General features: G+C 43.2%; 1 protein-coding gene across 1 annotated transcript in view; it reads left to right on the top strand.

Annotated features, from left to right (window-relative positions):
- The window catches only part of LOC134404982 (phospholipid-transporting ATPase VD-like), a 70,495-nt gene extending 53,314 nt beyond the window's left edge, over nucleotides 1-17,181 (top strand). The window contains exons 13-25 of the mRNA XM_063136039.1: nucleotides 111-353; nucleotides 1,781-2,411; nucleotides 3,049-3,155; nucleotides 4,684-4,810; nucleotides 5,271-5,455; nucleotides 6,561-6,849; nucleotides 9,247-9,323; nucleotides 10,647-10,772; nucleotides 12,079-12,279; nucleotides 14,112-14,192; nucleotides 14,462-14,566; nucleotides 14,953-15,140; nucleotides 17,055-17,181. Coding sequence (XP_062992109.1) covers nucleotides 111-353; nucleotides 1,781-2,411; nucleotides 3,049-3,155; nucleotides 4,684-4,810; nucleotides 5,271-5,455; nucleotides 6,561-6,849; nucleotides 9,247-9,323; nucleotides 10,647-10,772; nucleotides 12,079-12,279; nucleotides 14,112-14,192; nucleotides 14,462-14,566; nucleotides 14,953-15,140; nucleotides 17,055-17,181 — 2,487 coding nt within the window. The remainder of the gene's footprint in view (nucleotides 1-110; nucleotides 354-1,780; nucleotides 2,412-3,048; nucleotides 3,156-4,683; nucleotides 4,811-5,270; nucleotides 5,456-6,560; nucleotides 6,850-9,246; nucleotides 9,324-10,646; nucleotides 10,773-12,078; nucleotides 12,280-14,111; nucleotides 14,193-14,461; nucleotides 14,567-14,952; nucleotides 15,141-17,054) is intronic.
- Nucleotides 17,182-17,561: the final 380 nt, after the last annotated feature.

The following is a 17,561-nucleotide window of genomic DNA, read 5'->3' as shown; positions in this document are numbered from 1 at the left end:
ACTTAGACAAAATGTTGACGTGGAAGCTTTCCATTTCTTTTTGAGAGTCAGGTTTACATGGGGGAGAAGTCTAAGGCAGAATAATGGAGTGGAGTCTTTTTAAGTAACAGCATGAGTATGAAGGACTACCCTCTGGGACTGTGGAGCCTGGTCAGCTCCTGGTTGACCAAGGAGCTGTGGGCTCTGAAACAAGCAGAGCCAGAGTGAAGATCACACAACGCTTCCAGGCACTGACTGAACACAAGAAGAGCACATTCATGGCCCTATTCTGTGACAGTGATTGCCTCCTTGGGCAGCTGTATGGCACTGTGTTTCAAGGTGATAAACAAATTAACATAACTAGAACGTTGCAGGTATGTGGTCGTAATATTTGAGGCCTCCTACAAGTTGCTTTGAGGATACAATCGGCCCTATTTGCTCTGAACCTGATGCCGTTATCTGGTCTTGTCCTATGGGATCATTTCCACTTGATGCAAATTAAATGCTTGACAGGGTTTGGCCAACCACCTGTTGGTTTGAGCCTTGCCCATTCTGGCTCCAAGCAAGAAGGAGTGGTCCTATCCACCTGGGAGGAAGGGCTTGTGCGGCCACTCTGAACAAACTCTCCCTGGACACAGAAAATAGTATTGCCCCGTTGCTAGTATCTTCTGTTTGGACAGTGTACTCAAGAGGGTGGAGGCAGCTCAACTCAAGGCATTTCTGGATGAAAAGGATTATCTGGTCCATTTCAGTATGAGGAGAGAGACACAAGGAATGTGGTCCCGTGGATTCTCCTCTCCTTGATCTCTCAGCAGTTAGCCAAGTAACCACATCCAGGTAGCCCAGTAATGCTCAGGATTTAAAGTCTTGTCCTGATGGTTGGGGGTGCCCCCCTCTAGTCCACCCCACCATTTATTATTATTATTATTATTATTATTATTATTATTATTATTATTATTATTTTATTTATATAGCACCATCAATGTACATGGTGCTGTACAGGTGCTGTACATGGTGCTGTACAGATACCATGAGCTGGTAGCACCCCCATAGAAAAGTACATTCCATCCCCTTTTGGTCATATTTTATAGGCCACGCCAGACCTTGTCAGCTGTCAAAGGAGAACTTGTTTCAGCTTGTTTTGATCTTTTAATTGCCTCGTAATTATCTATTTATGTCCATGGTTTGTTTGTTTTATTATGTTGTATTTAGTACAATTATATTTCTATCTTCTGTACACCACCTTGGTATCCATAAGGATGAACGGCAGTCTAGAAATATTTCTAAGAAATAATATGAAAAATCTGCTTTGCGTCACAGGACACCTGCATTGTGGTTTCGCTCTAAACTCAAAATGATTTAAAATAAATACATAAATATTTGGTTCTCTGAATCAGAAAAAATAGGTCTGGACATTGGCATTCAGTGATGATGGCATTTGATTTGCCCGTGTGTGTGTGTGTGTGCGCACGCACGTGTGTGTGTCTGTATATGTATTTAAATTGGGGTGTCGAGAACCAAACTGGGGTCTTAGATAAATGGTTTTTTTTAACAGATTAGACTAGAGCATTGTTCACAAAGAAAATCTGCTGAGCAGTTATCAAAACTTGCTTAATCCTCACTCTTCCTCTCTGTAGTGGTGGCAAAAAAATGTTGGCAGTCCCAAAATTACTACAGAGCAGTAATTTGTTTTAATTTAGCTTGTTCTCAAACCAAACACGACCTATTTCCCAGTCTACAGTGGTAAACGGATTGTGCCATAATGATGGATAATGACTGACAAATCATTATTCTTTTACAGAGGCGGTGGTCTTCAGTTGTTTTGCCCATGGTGGATGTTAGAAGCATGTTTCAAAAGTTATTTTCAAGAAAAATTAGCCCTCTACCTGTTGAAACTACAAGCTCAGGTGAAGGTGCTCAGTCTGACAGCCTCAAGAAACAACCAAAGCCTGTTCTTCATGTGACATTTCCAACACCTCTGTCCATTGACACCTCTACATCTTCTGAAGGCCCATCAACCACTGTAGTATCTCAGGATGAAGAAGTGGAGCCCTTTAGTTTCTCAAGGAATACAGACGCCAGCTTGTCCAATGAAAGCTTAAGTTCACTTGAAAAAACTCAAGTTGAATCGTCCAGTGAAACATTGACCCCCCTTGAGCTGTCTTATGAGGCGGAGAGTCCTGATGAAGCGGCACTAGTCCATGCCGCCAAGGCTTACCAATGTATTTTGATGGCTAGGAATCCTGAGCAGGTGACGGTAGACCTGGGTCCTCTGGGAATACAAAGTTTTCAGATGTTACGCATCTTGCCTTTTGACTCTACCCGGAAATGCATGTCCGTAGTGGTGAAGCACCCAATTTTGAACCAGATTGTGGTGTACACAAAGGGGGCAGATTCTGTTATTATGGATTTACTAACAACCAAACCAACAGGTATGGATCAAGCCTTTTTTCTTCTTCTCTTTTTTTACTTTCCAAAGGGATACTACAAAAGTCTTTTGTCTAAGTCAGATTTTTAAAAGTTGATTCATATCTGGCTATTGATGTAGTTCATAAGAGACATGGCCTTTTTCTACATCGATTCCAATATCTGTTAAAACTAGGATGGGGAAGTTCTGGCCTGCAGCCCTAAGCTGGCCTGTAGAGGTTTGGACTCCAACTGTGCGCTCCCCTCCTCAGGCCCTGCCTCCAGTCCGAGAGGCTACCAAGGGCTTGGGGAACGGGCGCAAAGAAGAATCCTCTTGCTATCTCCAATCTCTTACTAAGCGCAAATCTCATTGCCTAAATCTCATTGCAAAGTATAGGTCTGTGGGGTAACTTCCTGGTGTTGCACGAAATGGTCCTGGTCAATTTTATCCCCGTATCAGCTTTCCCTTCATGACATCTCAGGGCAAATGTTCTGCTAGATGTTGCAGTGCAGTTTGCAGAACAGCACCCCTGTCAGAATTTCTTTTGCTGGCTTATCTCTGGATCCAACCCATAACCTTTTTGCAAGATTTTAATCTTTTTTCAAGCGTGATCCACACCTTTAGTATTTTATGAATATATTTGTTTATTTATTTAAACCCAGGTATTGAAAAAATAGACCTGCAAAGGAAAAGAATAAAGGAAAGAACGCAGATGCATTTAGATGAGTATGCTACAAAGGGACTCCGCACCCTCTGTATAGCTATGAAGGTAATAATGAATCATAGTTAATTGAGAACACAATGATGTTTCATGCTCAGAAGAGCTGGATACTATTTGTATTAGACAGGTCCCTTTCCCCAAATTTAGTGTATAGTCCTGAGACATTGCCATGGGCAAATTTCTCCATGACAGTGGGGCGTCCCATCCCACCTGCTATCTCTAGGAATAAAGCTTGGAACTCTTTCAGTCTTGGTATGCTCCTTATCTCCAACTCTATAAGGTTCTGGGAACCTCAATGTGATCAATGAGATTTCTGGTTTAGTAAAAAGTGAGCACCACAACACCAGACAGCAGACACAGAATATCTAGGCACGCATGGTTGTGACCTGTGCCCAAACCATGGCTGGACGCCTGGGGTAGAGTTTGAAGATAAACTCAGAGCCTCCACCTTTGACAGCACGACTTTTCTTCGCCACTCACCTTTCCCATTCACCTCACAGAAAGGGCAAATTGTGCATATAGAAAGGGATGGTCAAATGGAGGTGGCCCCTCCTCTGAGATGAATCAGCAAATTGTGCACAAATTGTGCTCTATGTATAAGGACTCCCATGTGCATAAGCAGAATTCTTAGGAAGGATTTTTAGCTATTTTTTTCACACCAGAAACATGGCTGTTACTTTGAAGAGATATTTTCTAGTAATTTTAAGCAAGAACAGCAAGTTGCCCTGTTGTTTTACTTCTAGGCTTTCAAGAGGTGGCACTGGAGGATAACATGGCCTGAACATTCCTCATCATGTCACACTGCATTGTTCTATAACGAATCCCTTGATAACACGCATTACTGTTGCTTTATATAAACTATCCCACTTCTAATCCTTGCAGTATCATTTTCAGGATCTCTAAAACCCAACTCAGTTTGTGAGTGGAATGGGGCACCACAAAAATAAGGGAGTCATTTCTGTGTATTGGGAGAGCTCTACAAGAATGCAGAAGTTTATTCTGTAAATTCAGACAAATATTTCTCTTTCCTGTTCTCCATAAACCTCCACTCTAGCTAAATAGTGTGTTTCACATTTGTAGCGCTGAAGCGGAGCCCTTTAGTCCTGAATAGAACAACATGGGAAGATATTCAGGAGGAAGGGAAAGCAGAAAGGCTGTCCTTTGTAGCTCTGAAGCTTCTCCTCCTTTAACGCCTCTGAACACAAGAAAGCCCCTCTTCCAGGCTGACTTTAGCTCTTCCTCCTGTTACGAGCTGATATGAGGACACATGGCAACATTTTGTTATGAGTCCCCACTTGTTTCCTATTATTCTTGGTGGCTTCCACTTGGAGACAGGGGGGACATAAGACGTTGACCTTCCTGTATTCAGTTGTTCTGGAACACCTTTGATTTTAGAGAAACACCAAATAATATAAACCCTGACCAATATCTATCTATATCTATCTATATATCAGCATTTTTAATTCAATCATCTGAGAATGGATAGATGACTTAAATGACTGGAACTCGTTTGTGATTTTTAAATGTTTTCTATATGCATTATTTTGGCCGGTGTGTATTTTTGCCGATTTTGCAGGTGTTGAGCAGTGAGGAATACCAAGAGTGGCTGAAAGGCCATTATTTAGCAGAAAGTAGTATTGAAAACAGGGAACAGATGCTCCTTGAGTCTGCAATGAGGCTTGAGAACAATTTAACGTTACTTGGTGAGTCAAGAAGAATACTGTTGACTAAATACTAAAAAATATAGATGCAAATCTAATCAATGTCAGCAAAATCTGATTTTCCAAACTAATGGGATTTGGCATTTGCAGGAGATATATATATATATATATATATATATATATATATATATATATTACCTGCAAAATTGACAATGTGTATATTCCATTAGATGAATCCTTTGTTAAGGGTGCAGGATTTTTTCCTTAATGAAGAGACACCCGAAGTGGCCTAGTAAAACTAGCTGCAAATCCAGAGCTGCATATCCAAGTCAATTGGACCTACACAGGCCTAGTTCTCACAGACATGGTAAAACTTGCATCTGGACTGAACCACTTCACACTACAGGTGGGAGCTCACACAAGGGAATCATCTTCCATGACACTGGGGCGGGGGCATCCCTACTGCTCTCGTATGGCGTCATTGACCTGCTTGTTGTCCTAGGAGCCACTGGAATTGAAGATCGCTTGCAAGATGGTGTCCCGGAAAGCATAGAGGCACTCCGAAAAGCCGGGATTAGCATCTGGATGCTGACAGGTGATAAGCGTGAGACAGCCGTCAATATTGCCTGTTCCTGTAAATTAATGGACTCAGCTGATAATGTCTTCACCCTTGTGGCTGATAGTCTGGTGCGTGGAACATTTCTTTTTTCACAACAGGATTTTACTAAGAGAAAAGTGTGCTGTAGTATGATTGAAAGGCTCGAGGTCATAGACTTGGCCGTAGCTAGGATATGGTCCTCTTTGTACCAGGAAACTCCAAGAACAAACATATCCACACTGGGCCAGTTCCAGTGGCTTCGATGTAATTCATTTTGTACATGAGGATGTCTGTCATCCTCCACATCACACCCCACTGCTGCTGCCCCATTTCTTGTTGACCTAAGCCTCCACATTGGGCTGTTCAGTTGTGGGGCAGATGATGCGTTTCCTTTGCTTAACCCACCACCACCAACAACAACCCTGCATTTGTTTGTAGGATGAACTTTGTAAAATCAATATTTTACACTTGCACATTAAATAAATAAAATGATTAATGAATGTGGCAGCTAGTGTAACATAGAGGCTAAGGCCATAGCTAGACCTAAGGTTTATCCCTGGATCGTCCAGGGCTCAAACCTGTTCATCTAGGTGACACACAGGGGATCCAGTGCTCAGGCAGGGGCGAACCCTGGATGATCCCAGGATAAACCTTAGGTTTAGCTGTGGCCTACGAGTGTGAGCTGGGAAGTTCTTACTTGAAACCTGGCATCAGCCAGGAACGCAGTGAAGTGCTTCGAATTCATTGTGTTTGTTTCCCTGCCTTGGGTAAAAACTTGACACACTAACATGTTCTTAAAATGCTTTCAAGAGCTAAATGCTCAATTACCAAGTTTGGAAATGATGCTAAATGGTGGTTAATAAATAATGAAAGCAAAAGCTTCTGATCTCCTCTTACAACCACACCAAAAGTGGAGGGGCAGGAGGAGTATTGTGATTTTATTGTCATGTTCAAACCGGACCTCCTTGATGTTTGCTTTCCCCCTTACAGCCTCCTCAGCCTTAGTAGAGCATTATTTTTCTGTTGAAAGTTAAAAGTGACACATCGTTCTGTTAAAGACACACAACACATGTTTACCTGACAGACCGCAACATTCATCTAGATGTGGCCTTCAAAGCGATGTTTTACTGTGCACTTGCAAGAAACAGAACCAAGACGAAACCATCATCTCACCACCTTCCTTTTTCCAACCAGGATGCCTGTGGAAAGATGCTGGAGAGCATTTTAGAAGACATCCGGACAAATGCTCCTTCCAAGGACAGGCAAAGCACTGCGTCCCAAACCACCGTTCGCCAGTTCAGCTCTGCACTCGTTATTGATGGGCCAACCTTAGAGTTTGCCTTGCATCTGAGTCTGCAGAGTAAGTTCCTGCAGCTCACCAAAAGTGTCCAGGCTGTCATCTGCTGCAGAGTGGCACCACTGCAAAAGGGCCAGCTAGTGAAGCTGGTACGGAAGGAGCTGAAGGTGATGACACTCGCCATCGGTGAGTTGCTTCTCTCTTCGAACGGAGTGGCACGTATGCTGTGTGACCTTTGCGTTTCCTTTGAAGTATGCTCCTTAGTTTTTCCTTTAAAAAGTATTGACATAAACCAGTATGCTCCAACAGACAGAAGGCTAAAGGTAGAATATGTGGGATCCCAAGCAGGACTTGATTGATGAAAATCCTTGCTGCTCTGTAGAATCAGAGAGAGAAAAGGGGTGGGAGAGAGAGAGAGAGAGAGAGAGAGAGAGAGAGAGAGAGAGAGAGAGTGCTGTGTAGACTGTATGCAATTTGGAGGCAAGAACCTGTCCTCCCACCCCCAAACCTTTATGTTACCCTAAAAAACAAAAACACATGCATGGATGGTGCAATATAACTAATGGATAGAAATTGCTCCAGTCCATGTAAGATACCAGCATTTTGATGTTCAAAGCAGGCACTACCATCTGCTAGGGATTTCCACTCAAGACTATAATTGCCCCCCTTTCCCTTGAAGTAAACACGGGACCTTCATGTACATCAAGATAATTCCAGAATTCTTATTTGGAATAATCGCAGCCATGCACAAGCCACTGTTCTCCCTCCTCTGTTCTTCTCCTACAAATGAAAGGAAGACTTCAGACATTTCTGCTCTTAGTTAACCACAGTTTCCCATATTCTGTGAACCTATTTGAAATTAACCAAAGTTAGTGTTGACCACAGTAAAACCTTCTGAACTCTACCTTCCGGCCCAATGCTCGCTGTAGCTTGCTCCTGTCAAGAGAAGCCGTGGCTTATTGTGACTTCCAAACATGGCCTATCTTAGGCAACTTCACATGTGATATGGAATCACCACAGCAGGAATTGTGAATTCATCACGCTTTCTTTGCCCAAGATCCTCTCTAATTTAAATGCAAAGAAGGGGGTGGGTTTGCATGCATATCCAGCCCACAGTTACACATGACTGGGAGAAGGGTGAAAAGCAGAAGCTTATTTGCGTTTCCAGATAACATGTGAAGTCACCCTCAGTTCCTCACCAGAGGAGTCATAATCTCCCTCACAGGCTTGTACTTGGCACAAGCAGGATAAAGATTATGTCACACTTTCCACATTTGAAGACGGCATCTCCTTGCACCTGGCAGACGGACAGTCCCATTTCATCCTTCCAGCACACTTTGCCTTCTGGGGGGTGGGGGGTGGGGAATGCATAATGCAGCTATGAAAGCATGTTTTAGGTAGATGAGTAAAATGACTTACAGTCTGATCCTGCGTACATTTGCTCAGAGATAAGTATTTCTGAGTTCAATTGAACTCTCTCTGAAGGGACCAACAGCACATTATTCTTTGACATATGAAGCAAAAGTAGCTGAGGGAGGGATTTTGAGCAGAGAAGTCGGGGGAGGAACAGGACGGAGTGCTTCATCCTTTCCCATCCCAACCTGACCCTCCCCCATGCAGCTTTTTGGCATGTGGACTTAAGGACACGTGATATAGGCCTCATCTACACCAAGCAAGATATTGCACTATGGAAGTGGTATGAAAGCGGTATATAAAAGGCAGGAGCCACACTACTGCTTTATAGCTGTATTGAAGTGCACTGCAGGAGGTACACTACTACTCTATAGTGGTACTGAAGTGCACTGACATCTGTTGGGGCCCATGACACATCTACACCAAGCAGGATATAACACCATGAAAGTGGTGTGAAAGTGGTTTATGGTATGTGTCATGGGCCCCAACGGTTGTCAGTGCACTTCAATACCACTATCAAGCAGTTGTGTGGCTCCTGCCTTTTATATACCACTTTCATTGTGCAATACCCTGCTTGGTGTAGATGAGGCCATGGATACAAGTCAGAACAGATACTCTGACTTGTATCCAGATCAAGTGGCAAGATTTTTGGTTTTGCATCAAATTTCGTGCATATTTTTGTGCACTTTTTCCAAAGTAGGCACCTATTGTGTGCCTTTTTTGAACTGTACAGGAGTTCTCCCATTGATTCAAATATATGCCATTTTTGTATACATTTTATCAAAGTACACATTGCTGAATGCATTCTTTTGTTGTGCAAATCACATCACAAGCTCGGAAATTTACAGGCTTTGGCCGTAGATTGTGTTTGTTCTGCATTCAAGTCAGAGAGCAAATTGAGTTATTCTAGCCAAAAATGAACTAACACAAATTTCCCGTACATTCCTAGATTCAGCCCTTATTTGGAAAATACCGTTGTGAGTTAGCGAATGGTAGCAGAGAAAGGATGGGCAGGAAAAGAGATGAATTTTCCCTTCCCTCCTCTCATCATTCTCTGCTCAATCCTGCTCCCACCCCCACTCTCTGAGTCTGTGTACAAAGTCTGTGTACAAAGCAATAGTCCCCCAGGCCAATTCCATAGCAAGACTGTTCTTTTGCCTCTCTTGGAAGGTGACGGTGCCAACGACGTTAGTATGATTCAAGTTGCTGATGTTGGAATTGGAATCTCTGGCCAAGAAGGCATGCAGGTAGGATGGCTTGATGGATCCGTACATGAAAGCAGTGTTTCCAGTAGATCTGCTGGTAGGCTTGCAAGTCACATAATATATGGTCAGTGGCATTGAAAGCTGAATATTGAATACTTTGGAAATTGCATCTCTTGCATCAATAACACGTCATCTACTGGAAAGACAAATGCCATGGTATAAAAATGTAAGGTCTTGAGAACTATGTCCTCGTACAATACTATATCAGGTTCTACCATAGCTTTAGGTTCCTAGGAAATAAAGTATGTGTTAGGAGAACATGCCTGGAAATCAGAGGGTCCCCAAGCATGAGTATCTTCATGGGGTGTCTTCACTAAAGCAGGCTTGGCTAGATATCCAAGACACTTAAAGAGGATTTCCTGGGGTTGCTTTAGTGCTCAGCAGCTATCTACTCATCTGAGCTATTTTCTTAATTTGTGGGGCTGTGGCCCTGTTCAGAAGACACCTTAAACCATGGCTTTACCCACAATGCTTAAGGCATTTTGGCTTAAGCACCATGGTTAAAGCTGTGGTTTAAGGTGTCTTCTGAACAGGGCCACTGAAATGTATCTTGACGTTAAATCAGAAGGACAGAAGTGGATGAACTGTTAATGAATAGGGCACTAAATAATAGAGAATTAATAAATGATGTTTAACAAAAAGGATGGAAATATAAGTAAAAGAGGAGAGATTGGGGCAGAACAAAGATGGACAGCTGATTGAGAAGAAGGTTGAGGGGTAGAGGGTAGGTCAAAAAGAAGAAAAGCTTGGCTCATTGCCAGGTACGAAGCCTATGTGGAGCTTTATTTTGTGACTGACGATGTGGAGACAAGATCAAGATATAAAAAATTATGCAGAATCGATAGGAAGAAAGTGGGTAGAATGATGTTTTGCTCCCTCTCCTAATACTAGAACCTGGGGTCATCCCATGAAGCTGCATGGTAGGAGATTCAGGATAGCTAAAAGGAAATAGTTTGATTATGGGATTTACTACCACAAGATAGCTTGAAAAGATTGCTTTATATTACCTCCAGCATTGGTCATTATGCCTCTATGTGCTAGTTGCTGAACATGAGCAGGAGGGTGCTTTCTGTAAGCATCTGGTGGGCACTGTGAAGAGAACACTGAACTAGATTGCCCCATGCTTTGCTCCAATGTGGCTCTTCTTGGGTTTTATGCTCCCACGTGCAGTTGGCATCAGTGGGTAGCAGGGGGCAGGGAGACAAGTGATAGTCAATCTGTTAGTCTACAAAAGTCCATGGAAGCCTTCATTCTCTAGCTATCTTCTTGGTTGCTCTATTTTACTTCCTTTGTGTTTGCTTTCAGGCTGTGTTGGCAAGCGATTTTGCTATTTCTCAGTTCAAACAACTCAGCAAGCTGCTCTTTGTCCATGGCCACTGGTGCTACACCCGATTGGCTAATATGGTCCTTTACTTTTTCTACAAGAATTTGGTATGTTGCCACCCAAGGATGCCATAATACTTTTGACAGAGTGGGAAAACAGTTCCTTAATGCTTAGAAACATGAGGATGATACTAATAGGTTCTGTATTCAGATTCCGGTAGCAAAAATGGAGTCTGCCCATCTGCCTTGGGTTAAGGATCAGTGCTCCCGAGGCATTTAAAATCTATTAAACATGGACTGGGCCAAAAAGCTATCTCTCAGCATTAATGAGGCATTGTGACAGGTTGGCTCTGTATTGAAATGTACAAATTATCAAAGGGATCTTTTTATGTAGTTCCTGAAACAGGCTGGTCTTGCCAGCTGTGGTGATGACCTTGAACTGTTGGGCTTTCTTCTCTGAGCAGTAAGAACTCAGGAAGAGCTTCAGCATGTTACAAACCTGGGATGGAAATGACCACTCCCCATTTAGTAATTCCTCAAAAATATACCTATTCATAGCTCTAACCACAGGGAGAGCTTATTGTCTCTAACCGCTGGCAATGGAAATGAGGTGAGCATTACTGCGTTCTGGTCGCCTTGGGTCTCCAGCATGGTGCCAGTTTACCTCACTTGGTACCCTCCAGGCTCTCTGCCCCTCCTGACTTCCCTTTTATTTCTTAAGACTGTGTTATTGATTATTATATGTTGACAGGGATGCTCACCTGCTGCAAATCAAAGAAATGCTTTCAGCTCTGTATTTGAGGTTGAAAAGATAGGTTTTGTCTTGTTTTGGAGCTCAGAGCCTACCTTGGCCTTGTACTTAGGTTCTGGGGCAAGGTCCTTTTCTTTTCTTCTCACCATATTCCTTCTGGGAAATGTGTGTTTTGTGACCATCAATGCCCATTATGGCAGCCATTTTGTGAAACAGACATCCCCTGTGGCCGCCATTTTTTGAGGGCACCCATGACACTCTCTCAAAATGTCACATGTGTCCTTTGTTCCAAAATGGTTGAAGACTCCTGAATATGAAATTCCAGGAAAGCAGGGGCAGTATAAGATTCTTCTTACATGTAGCTGGAGGCTACAGCAGTTTGAGCTACCGTGTATCGAGTTTTTAATAGGCTATTACAAGGTTAGCTCTTCTCTTCTGTTCTCAGCTGTTATTAAACTTGGCTGTCATGGCTTCTCCAAAGAACCGTAGGAATTCAGTGCTGAGAAATATTAGAAATCTTTACTGCTCAAAATTATTTCCAGTGCTTTGGGGCTATGGGCTTGGCACAGTTAGATTTGAAACATTAACATGCTACACTCCTGTAGAATCATTTGACTTCCTACACAAATACTCACCTGGAATTTCTCTGTCTCATCATAACAGGCATATGTAGGGCTCCTATTCTGGTATCAGTTCTTCTGCGGATTTTCGGGAAGCTCCATGACTGATTACTGGAATTTGATTTTCTTCAACCTCCTGTACACATCAGTACCCCCCATCATTTATGGGGTGTTAGACAAAGATGTCTCAGCTGAAATGCTTTTACGGAGGCCAGAACTTTACACAGCTGGACAAAGAAATGAGGTATTTCTTAGGTTGGCACAAGTGCTTGAAAGTTATTGAAGTGACTCCTGTGCTCTTGGTGACACAGTCCTTGCCACTTGAAATTGAATTTGAATATGTATTCCCTGTTATTAGATGCATTAAATGCATTCCCTATTATTCAATAATCTGATTGGGATGGATAGATGAAAGGCATCAATCTTTGCTAAGTTGCCAGTGTACAAATGTTGGTGGCCTTAGGAGGGTAGGAGAGATTATATATGAGACAGTAATTTGGTGCATCATTTGATGTTCTCACTGGCTGCCACATTGACTGCTATTTTCTGTACCATGTTGAGGGAATCTTCAGCAAAATGTGGCCCTCATTCTAGACTGTGTGCTAGAAAGAAATGCTGTAAAAGTCAGCCTGAAAATCTAAAGGAGAGCCTTCAGACTAGGCAAATAAGTAAATCTGAAGTGAAATTATTTGTCTAAAGTGGCACAGCAGATCTGTTTTAGAGGTGTGAATGCAACGTAGATCACAGAATCTGTTAGTAACTCCCAGCATAGTGTCCGTAAGTAAATTTCACAAGATGTTCTTGATTATGAGTACCACGGTTCGATTGGTTCCTTCAAAATGAAGATATCTCTTTCTGATTCCTGTTTTGCAGCTTAAAACTTGCATTTAAGTACCAATGAATCTTGGTATGATAACTTGGTTTGCATCCTCTCATTTCAATATCTCATGATGCAGTTTGGCATAGAGGAGATCAACTGACACAGGCCTTAGCTAGACCTACCTTTTAATCCATGACAGAGGAGGGAAGATCCCGCAATGTGATTATCGCGAGATCCCTCGTCTGTTTACATGTGAGGCACGACGACCTCAGGAGGACAGGCGTTGCACCTGCCATTTTTTTTAAAGCGACACAAGTGCTCCAGCACTGAAAGCTAAGTGTTTTTTTAAAAAAACACTTTCATCTCCCAAATCCCCGCACCCTACTCCTGATGGGTGCAGCGCTCCTGAGGAGTGCTGCACCCCGTGCGAGGAATCACACGGAGATGGGTCAACCTGCGGCAATGGGCAACATGCTCAGCCCAAGACCGCAGAAAAACCAGGCCCAAAGTGGAGGGAAGGGAGGGAAGATCGCTCCCTGATCCCGAGATCCCCTGTGCGTCATATGGACGCACAGGGATGATCCCGGGGTTCACCCCGGGATAAAGCCCCATCTAGCTAAGGCCTGAGATTCCCACTGAAGACTGAGAACTGAGGCTCCTTCACATGGAGCTTATGGAGCACAATCAAGATCAATAACTCCCTAAGTTTGCGGGTCCTTTTCATGACGCTGTCATCCATTTTATAGAATTATTCCGCCATGATTTAGCTCCTTGAAAACGAAATAACGAATACTCACCAACATCAAAGGGCTCGTGTATTTCCAGGATAGAGCTATATTGCTGCAATGCTGCAGCACCATCTGCTGGCTGTATAATTGGAATATATGGAACTCCCCACAAAGGAAACAGCCAAAAAAGGTGGGGGAATGGGGAAGGCATGTGTATTGTGCCCATTGTAATCCCAGAAAGACTACTAAGAAGCACATGTAGTTCATTATTTAATGTTTGTGAACTGCCCAGAGAGCTCCGGCTATTGGGCGGTATAGAAATGTAATAAATAAATAAATAAATAAATAAATAAATGTAGAGAAGCCCTGAGTCTTAGATGGTGATGCTGTCCATGGCTGCCAAGTACCCCTCTTGACAGCTCACCAGGGGGAGGTTCAGGCCTTTGAACATGCAGATAACTCAAAATTACTAGAATCCGTAATGGCCAAAGCTAAGATGTATTTTTTTCTCCTGTGTTTCCTTTTCAGCCGTACGTGAGATCAGCCTTTGCAGGCAACATAGCAGATGCTTTTTATCAAAGCTTTGTTTGCTTTTTTATCCCTTACTTTGTAAGTATTAGGAGTTCCCCCCTCTTGCCACTGTCTCTGTTCTTTTACCTTTCTTTTAAAAACAAGGTGAAGCCATTTCCCCCTCTTTATTTGTATGTTTAAACTTCCTCCATATTCACAAGAATAATCATATTTGTTTTTTGTATATGAAAAACCAACCAGTAGCCTTACAGGGCTTTGTGTTCTTACAGCAGCCTCCTTTATGGACTTGGTTGGAAAGATAGGCACGGAGTACATGAATAACAGTTTCAATCATTGTTCCTTTGCAGACCTTCCTTAACTCTGAGATTGACATCTACTCTTTTGGTAATGTAATGAACACTTCCATGTTCTTTATCATCATGCTACACCTCGTCATTGAGAGTAAAACTTTGGTGAGTGAATTGCTTATTATTCTACAGCTGAATTCACAAATTATTCTTAAACAGGGCTGAGCCACCATTTATCACCTCACAGGCCATGTGCCTACACAATGGTGAGCCAGGATTTCCCAGCATCGCAAGCTGTGTGCTGGTGCACTCAACCCATTCCCTCCTGCTTGGCTCCTCCCAGTAGCACAAGCGGCGAAAGTAGTGGTGCAGGACCGCAGGTGAACATTGAGCTTTTAAGCAAGTCCTCAGCTCTTAGGAGGGTTGAGAAGCAATACTGGTTAGGAATTGTGTGTGTCTGTCTGAGCCCAAAACTCTGCTTTTCGGTTCATCAGAATAGAAGCGAATTCGATTTCATTCTGTTTGTTCTTCTGGTTTTTAATTTATTTCAGAACTGGATACACTGGGTTGTTTTAGCTGGTAGCGTCCTTTTGTTCTTCGTTATTAATGGGACTTTTGGAGCTACCTGCATCCTCTGCAATCCACCAGCCAACCAGTACTGGATTATGGAGAGACAGATGTCTAATCCAGTGGTGTATCTGAGCTGCTTCATCACAGTTATCGTGGCTCTTCTTCCAAGGTATTTTCCTTCTCTGGAACCAAACATTTTGGGGTAGATAGAAATTCATGTTTGTGGGACCCCCTATGCTATGGCGCAAGCAACATTTCACATATGATGAAACAGCAAACCTGAGTTTGCCATTACATATAAACTCATGAGGGAGCTGCAGCCACAGCTAATTCTGGCCATCTGCTAAGTGTGCCTGTGCAATAGATGTCTTTTCAAATGCCTGCTTGTTACATTCACATTAGGTGTTCACTTAAAAAGACCATCTCAATGTCCAAGACCTTTTGACTCAGAAACATGGTAAGGAAGAGCTATCCCAGTCAAAGTCAAACAAGAAGATTTCCTTCCTCATGTTAAGTCTAGCTTTGATGGAGCTGGTTAACCTTTGCCTGTCCTATATCACTTCAGGCTGCAGGTGGGGAATCGCATGATTGAAGGTTCTTACACACCAGGATCAATCCCTCTGCATAGAAAGCTATGTGTCAGGAAGAAGAGGCCTATTCTAGTCTGGACACAGGGAAATCTTTTTCTCCCAATCTCAAAATATTAGATGTCCCCTACCCACCCTATGCCTTGCTCTTCATGGTGCACCAGCTTTGGTTCCCACTAGTGCAACTAGGGCAGGGAGGTGGAGTCTCAGTGGTCTGTCAAGTTTCTATTGCCCTTTCTAGGTCGGAAAGTGGGTGTTTCGGACCAAATAGGGATTCTGTTGGCCTACTGCCTGCCCCACTGTTCATCAGTCTCCCTTTGTGAACTAGCTGAGGGGGTCTTGGGGTTGGTGCTGGAAGATCTACAGCTTCTTGTGCTGAGAGACTTCAGCATACACGCTGAGGCCACCTTGTCGGAAGTGGCTCAGGACGTCATGGCAACCATGGGTTTGTCTCCGTCGCAATTAGTATCTGGCCCCACTCATTTTCATCTCCCATGCTTTTTAACCACTGAGATTGTTTGGATTTTTGGAGTTCACTGCCACCAGTATGCTGGGGACACCCAACTCTAACTCTGCTTTCCATCCAAATCCAAGGATCCTAGTTGGTATCTGATGTTAGTAATGGACTGGAGAAGAGCAAACCAATTGAAGCTTAATTCAGACTAGGGATGTGCGAAATCACCCGTGCCCATGGCTGCTCACCTGGGCAGACGCTCGCCCGTGGCTGTCCACCCTCTCACTGTGCTCTACAGATGTTTTTTGAGGCTCAGCGTGGCCTGGCAAGTGCTTGGCAGCTGCCCACAGCCACTCATTAAATTGTACCCTTTCCCCTGATGCAATCATGGTGGCTGCCATTGGCACAAAAGGGGGTAATATGCAATTTTCAGAACATTCCCCCCACCCCGTACCAATGCGGGCCTTAGGGTGTGAATGACAGATGTCACAGTGTTCCTGCTAATTAAGAAATACTGGGGCTACATTTCCACAATCCCTGGTTCTAATACACCACTGTTTGTATCGGACCCTTCCTCCAAAAAACCTTATTTACAAGGGAGGGAGGGAGAGAGATTTGCCAAAGGCCACTCAAAGAACGTTATAGCTTGCAGGGATTTGGCCTTTGGCTTTCCTATGTCTTACGCCAACGCGCTCTAGCCAGGATCTCAGGATTTTGTTACATCCTGAACATTTTCAGTCAGGATGTGGTAAGAAGAATATAAATAAATTCTTGACCATCCATAATCCCCAAACCATTATCTGGACATCAGTTTTTAATTGGTTTCAGCATGATATGGTACTAGCATTGTTGGGACTAAGTAGTTTTGAGTTGTGATCTAACTCCAGTTTCTCGGTGGGGAGGGAGACAAAGAGCTTTATGGCCTCTTGGGTAGTGAGAGCCTATTCTGTCCTCATTCACAATAGTACTATTCCACAAAAGGCCACTTGCCCCAAGCATATTTCATCCATGCCAACACATCTTATTGGCCTTTCCATTGCAGGTTTATGTTCAGGGTGATCCAATCCACTGTATTCCCAAATCCGCTGGTGGAAGCCAGGCAGCTTGAAGGAATGGCCCTTAAAGGAGGGAAGGGTTTGCTGCACAATCCAAAAGTAGTCCCAGTGTGAGGGGAAGAATGGATCACCAGGAGACAAATGGGAATTCTGCGCCTGACAGTCAGTGGAAGGCCAAACGAAGAGGCTTCAAAGTTCAGACCCTGTAGAATAATTTCTTGTTGCCACCGAAATTAAATCTAAGGATCTTCCTTCCTTTTTTACTTTTAAAAAAATTAATGTTGACTTTTTTCTCTTTTTTTTTTACAAGAAACTCATTCAATGACTGCAAATAAATATATGTTGAGAAAAGACTGGGTCAGAGAGGTTTATATAACAGATAACTCAACATGATGTAAAGTTGTTACGGTTTTAATTCATAAGCGATTTTCCAGATTTGTTCAGTGGGCGATTCTTGATACCGAGGGTCATTCTTTGATCCTGGTTGGGATGCA

This window comes from Elgaria multicarinata, chromosome 10 (genome assembly GCF_023053635.1).
Source record: "Elgaria multicarinata webbii isolate HBS135686 ecotype San Diego chromosome 10, rElgMul1.1.pri, whole genome shotgun sequence".
Classification (NCBI taxonomy): Eukaryota; Metazoa; Chordata; class Lepidosauria; order Squamata; family Anguidae; genus Elgaria; species Elgaria multicarinata.
This window is presented reverse-complemented; position numbering and strand designations above follow the sequence as displayed.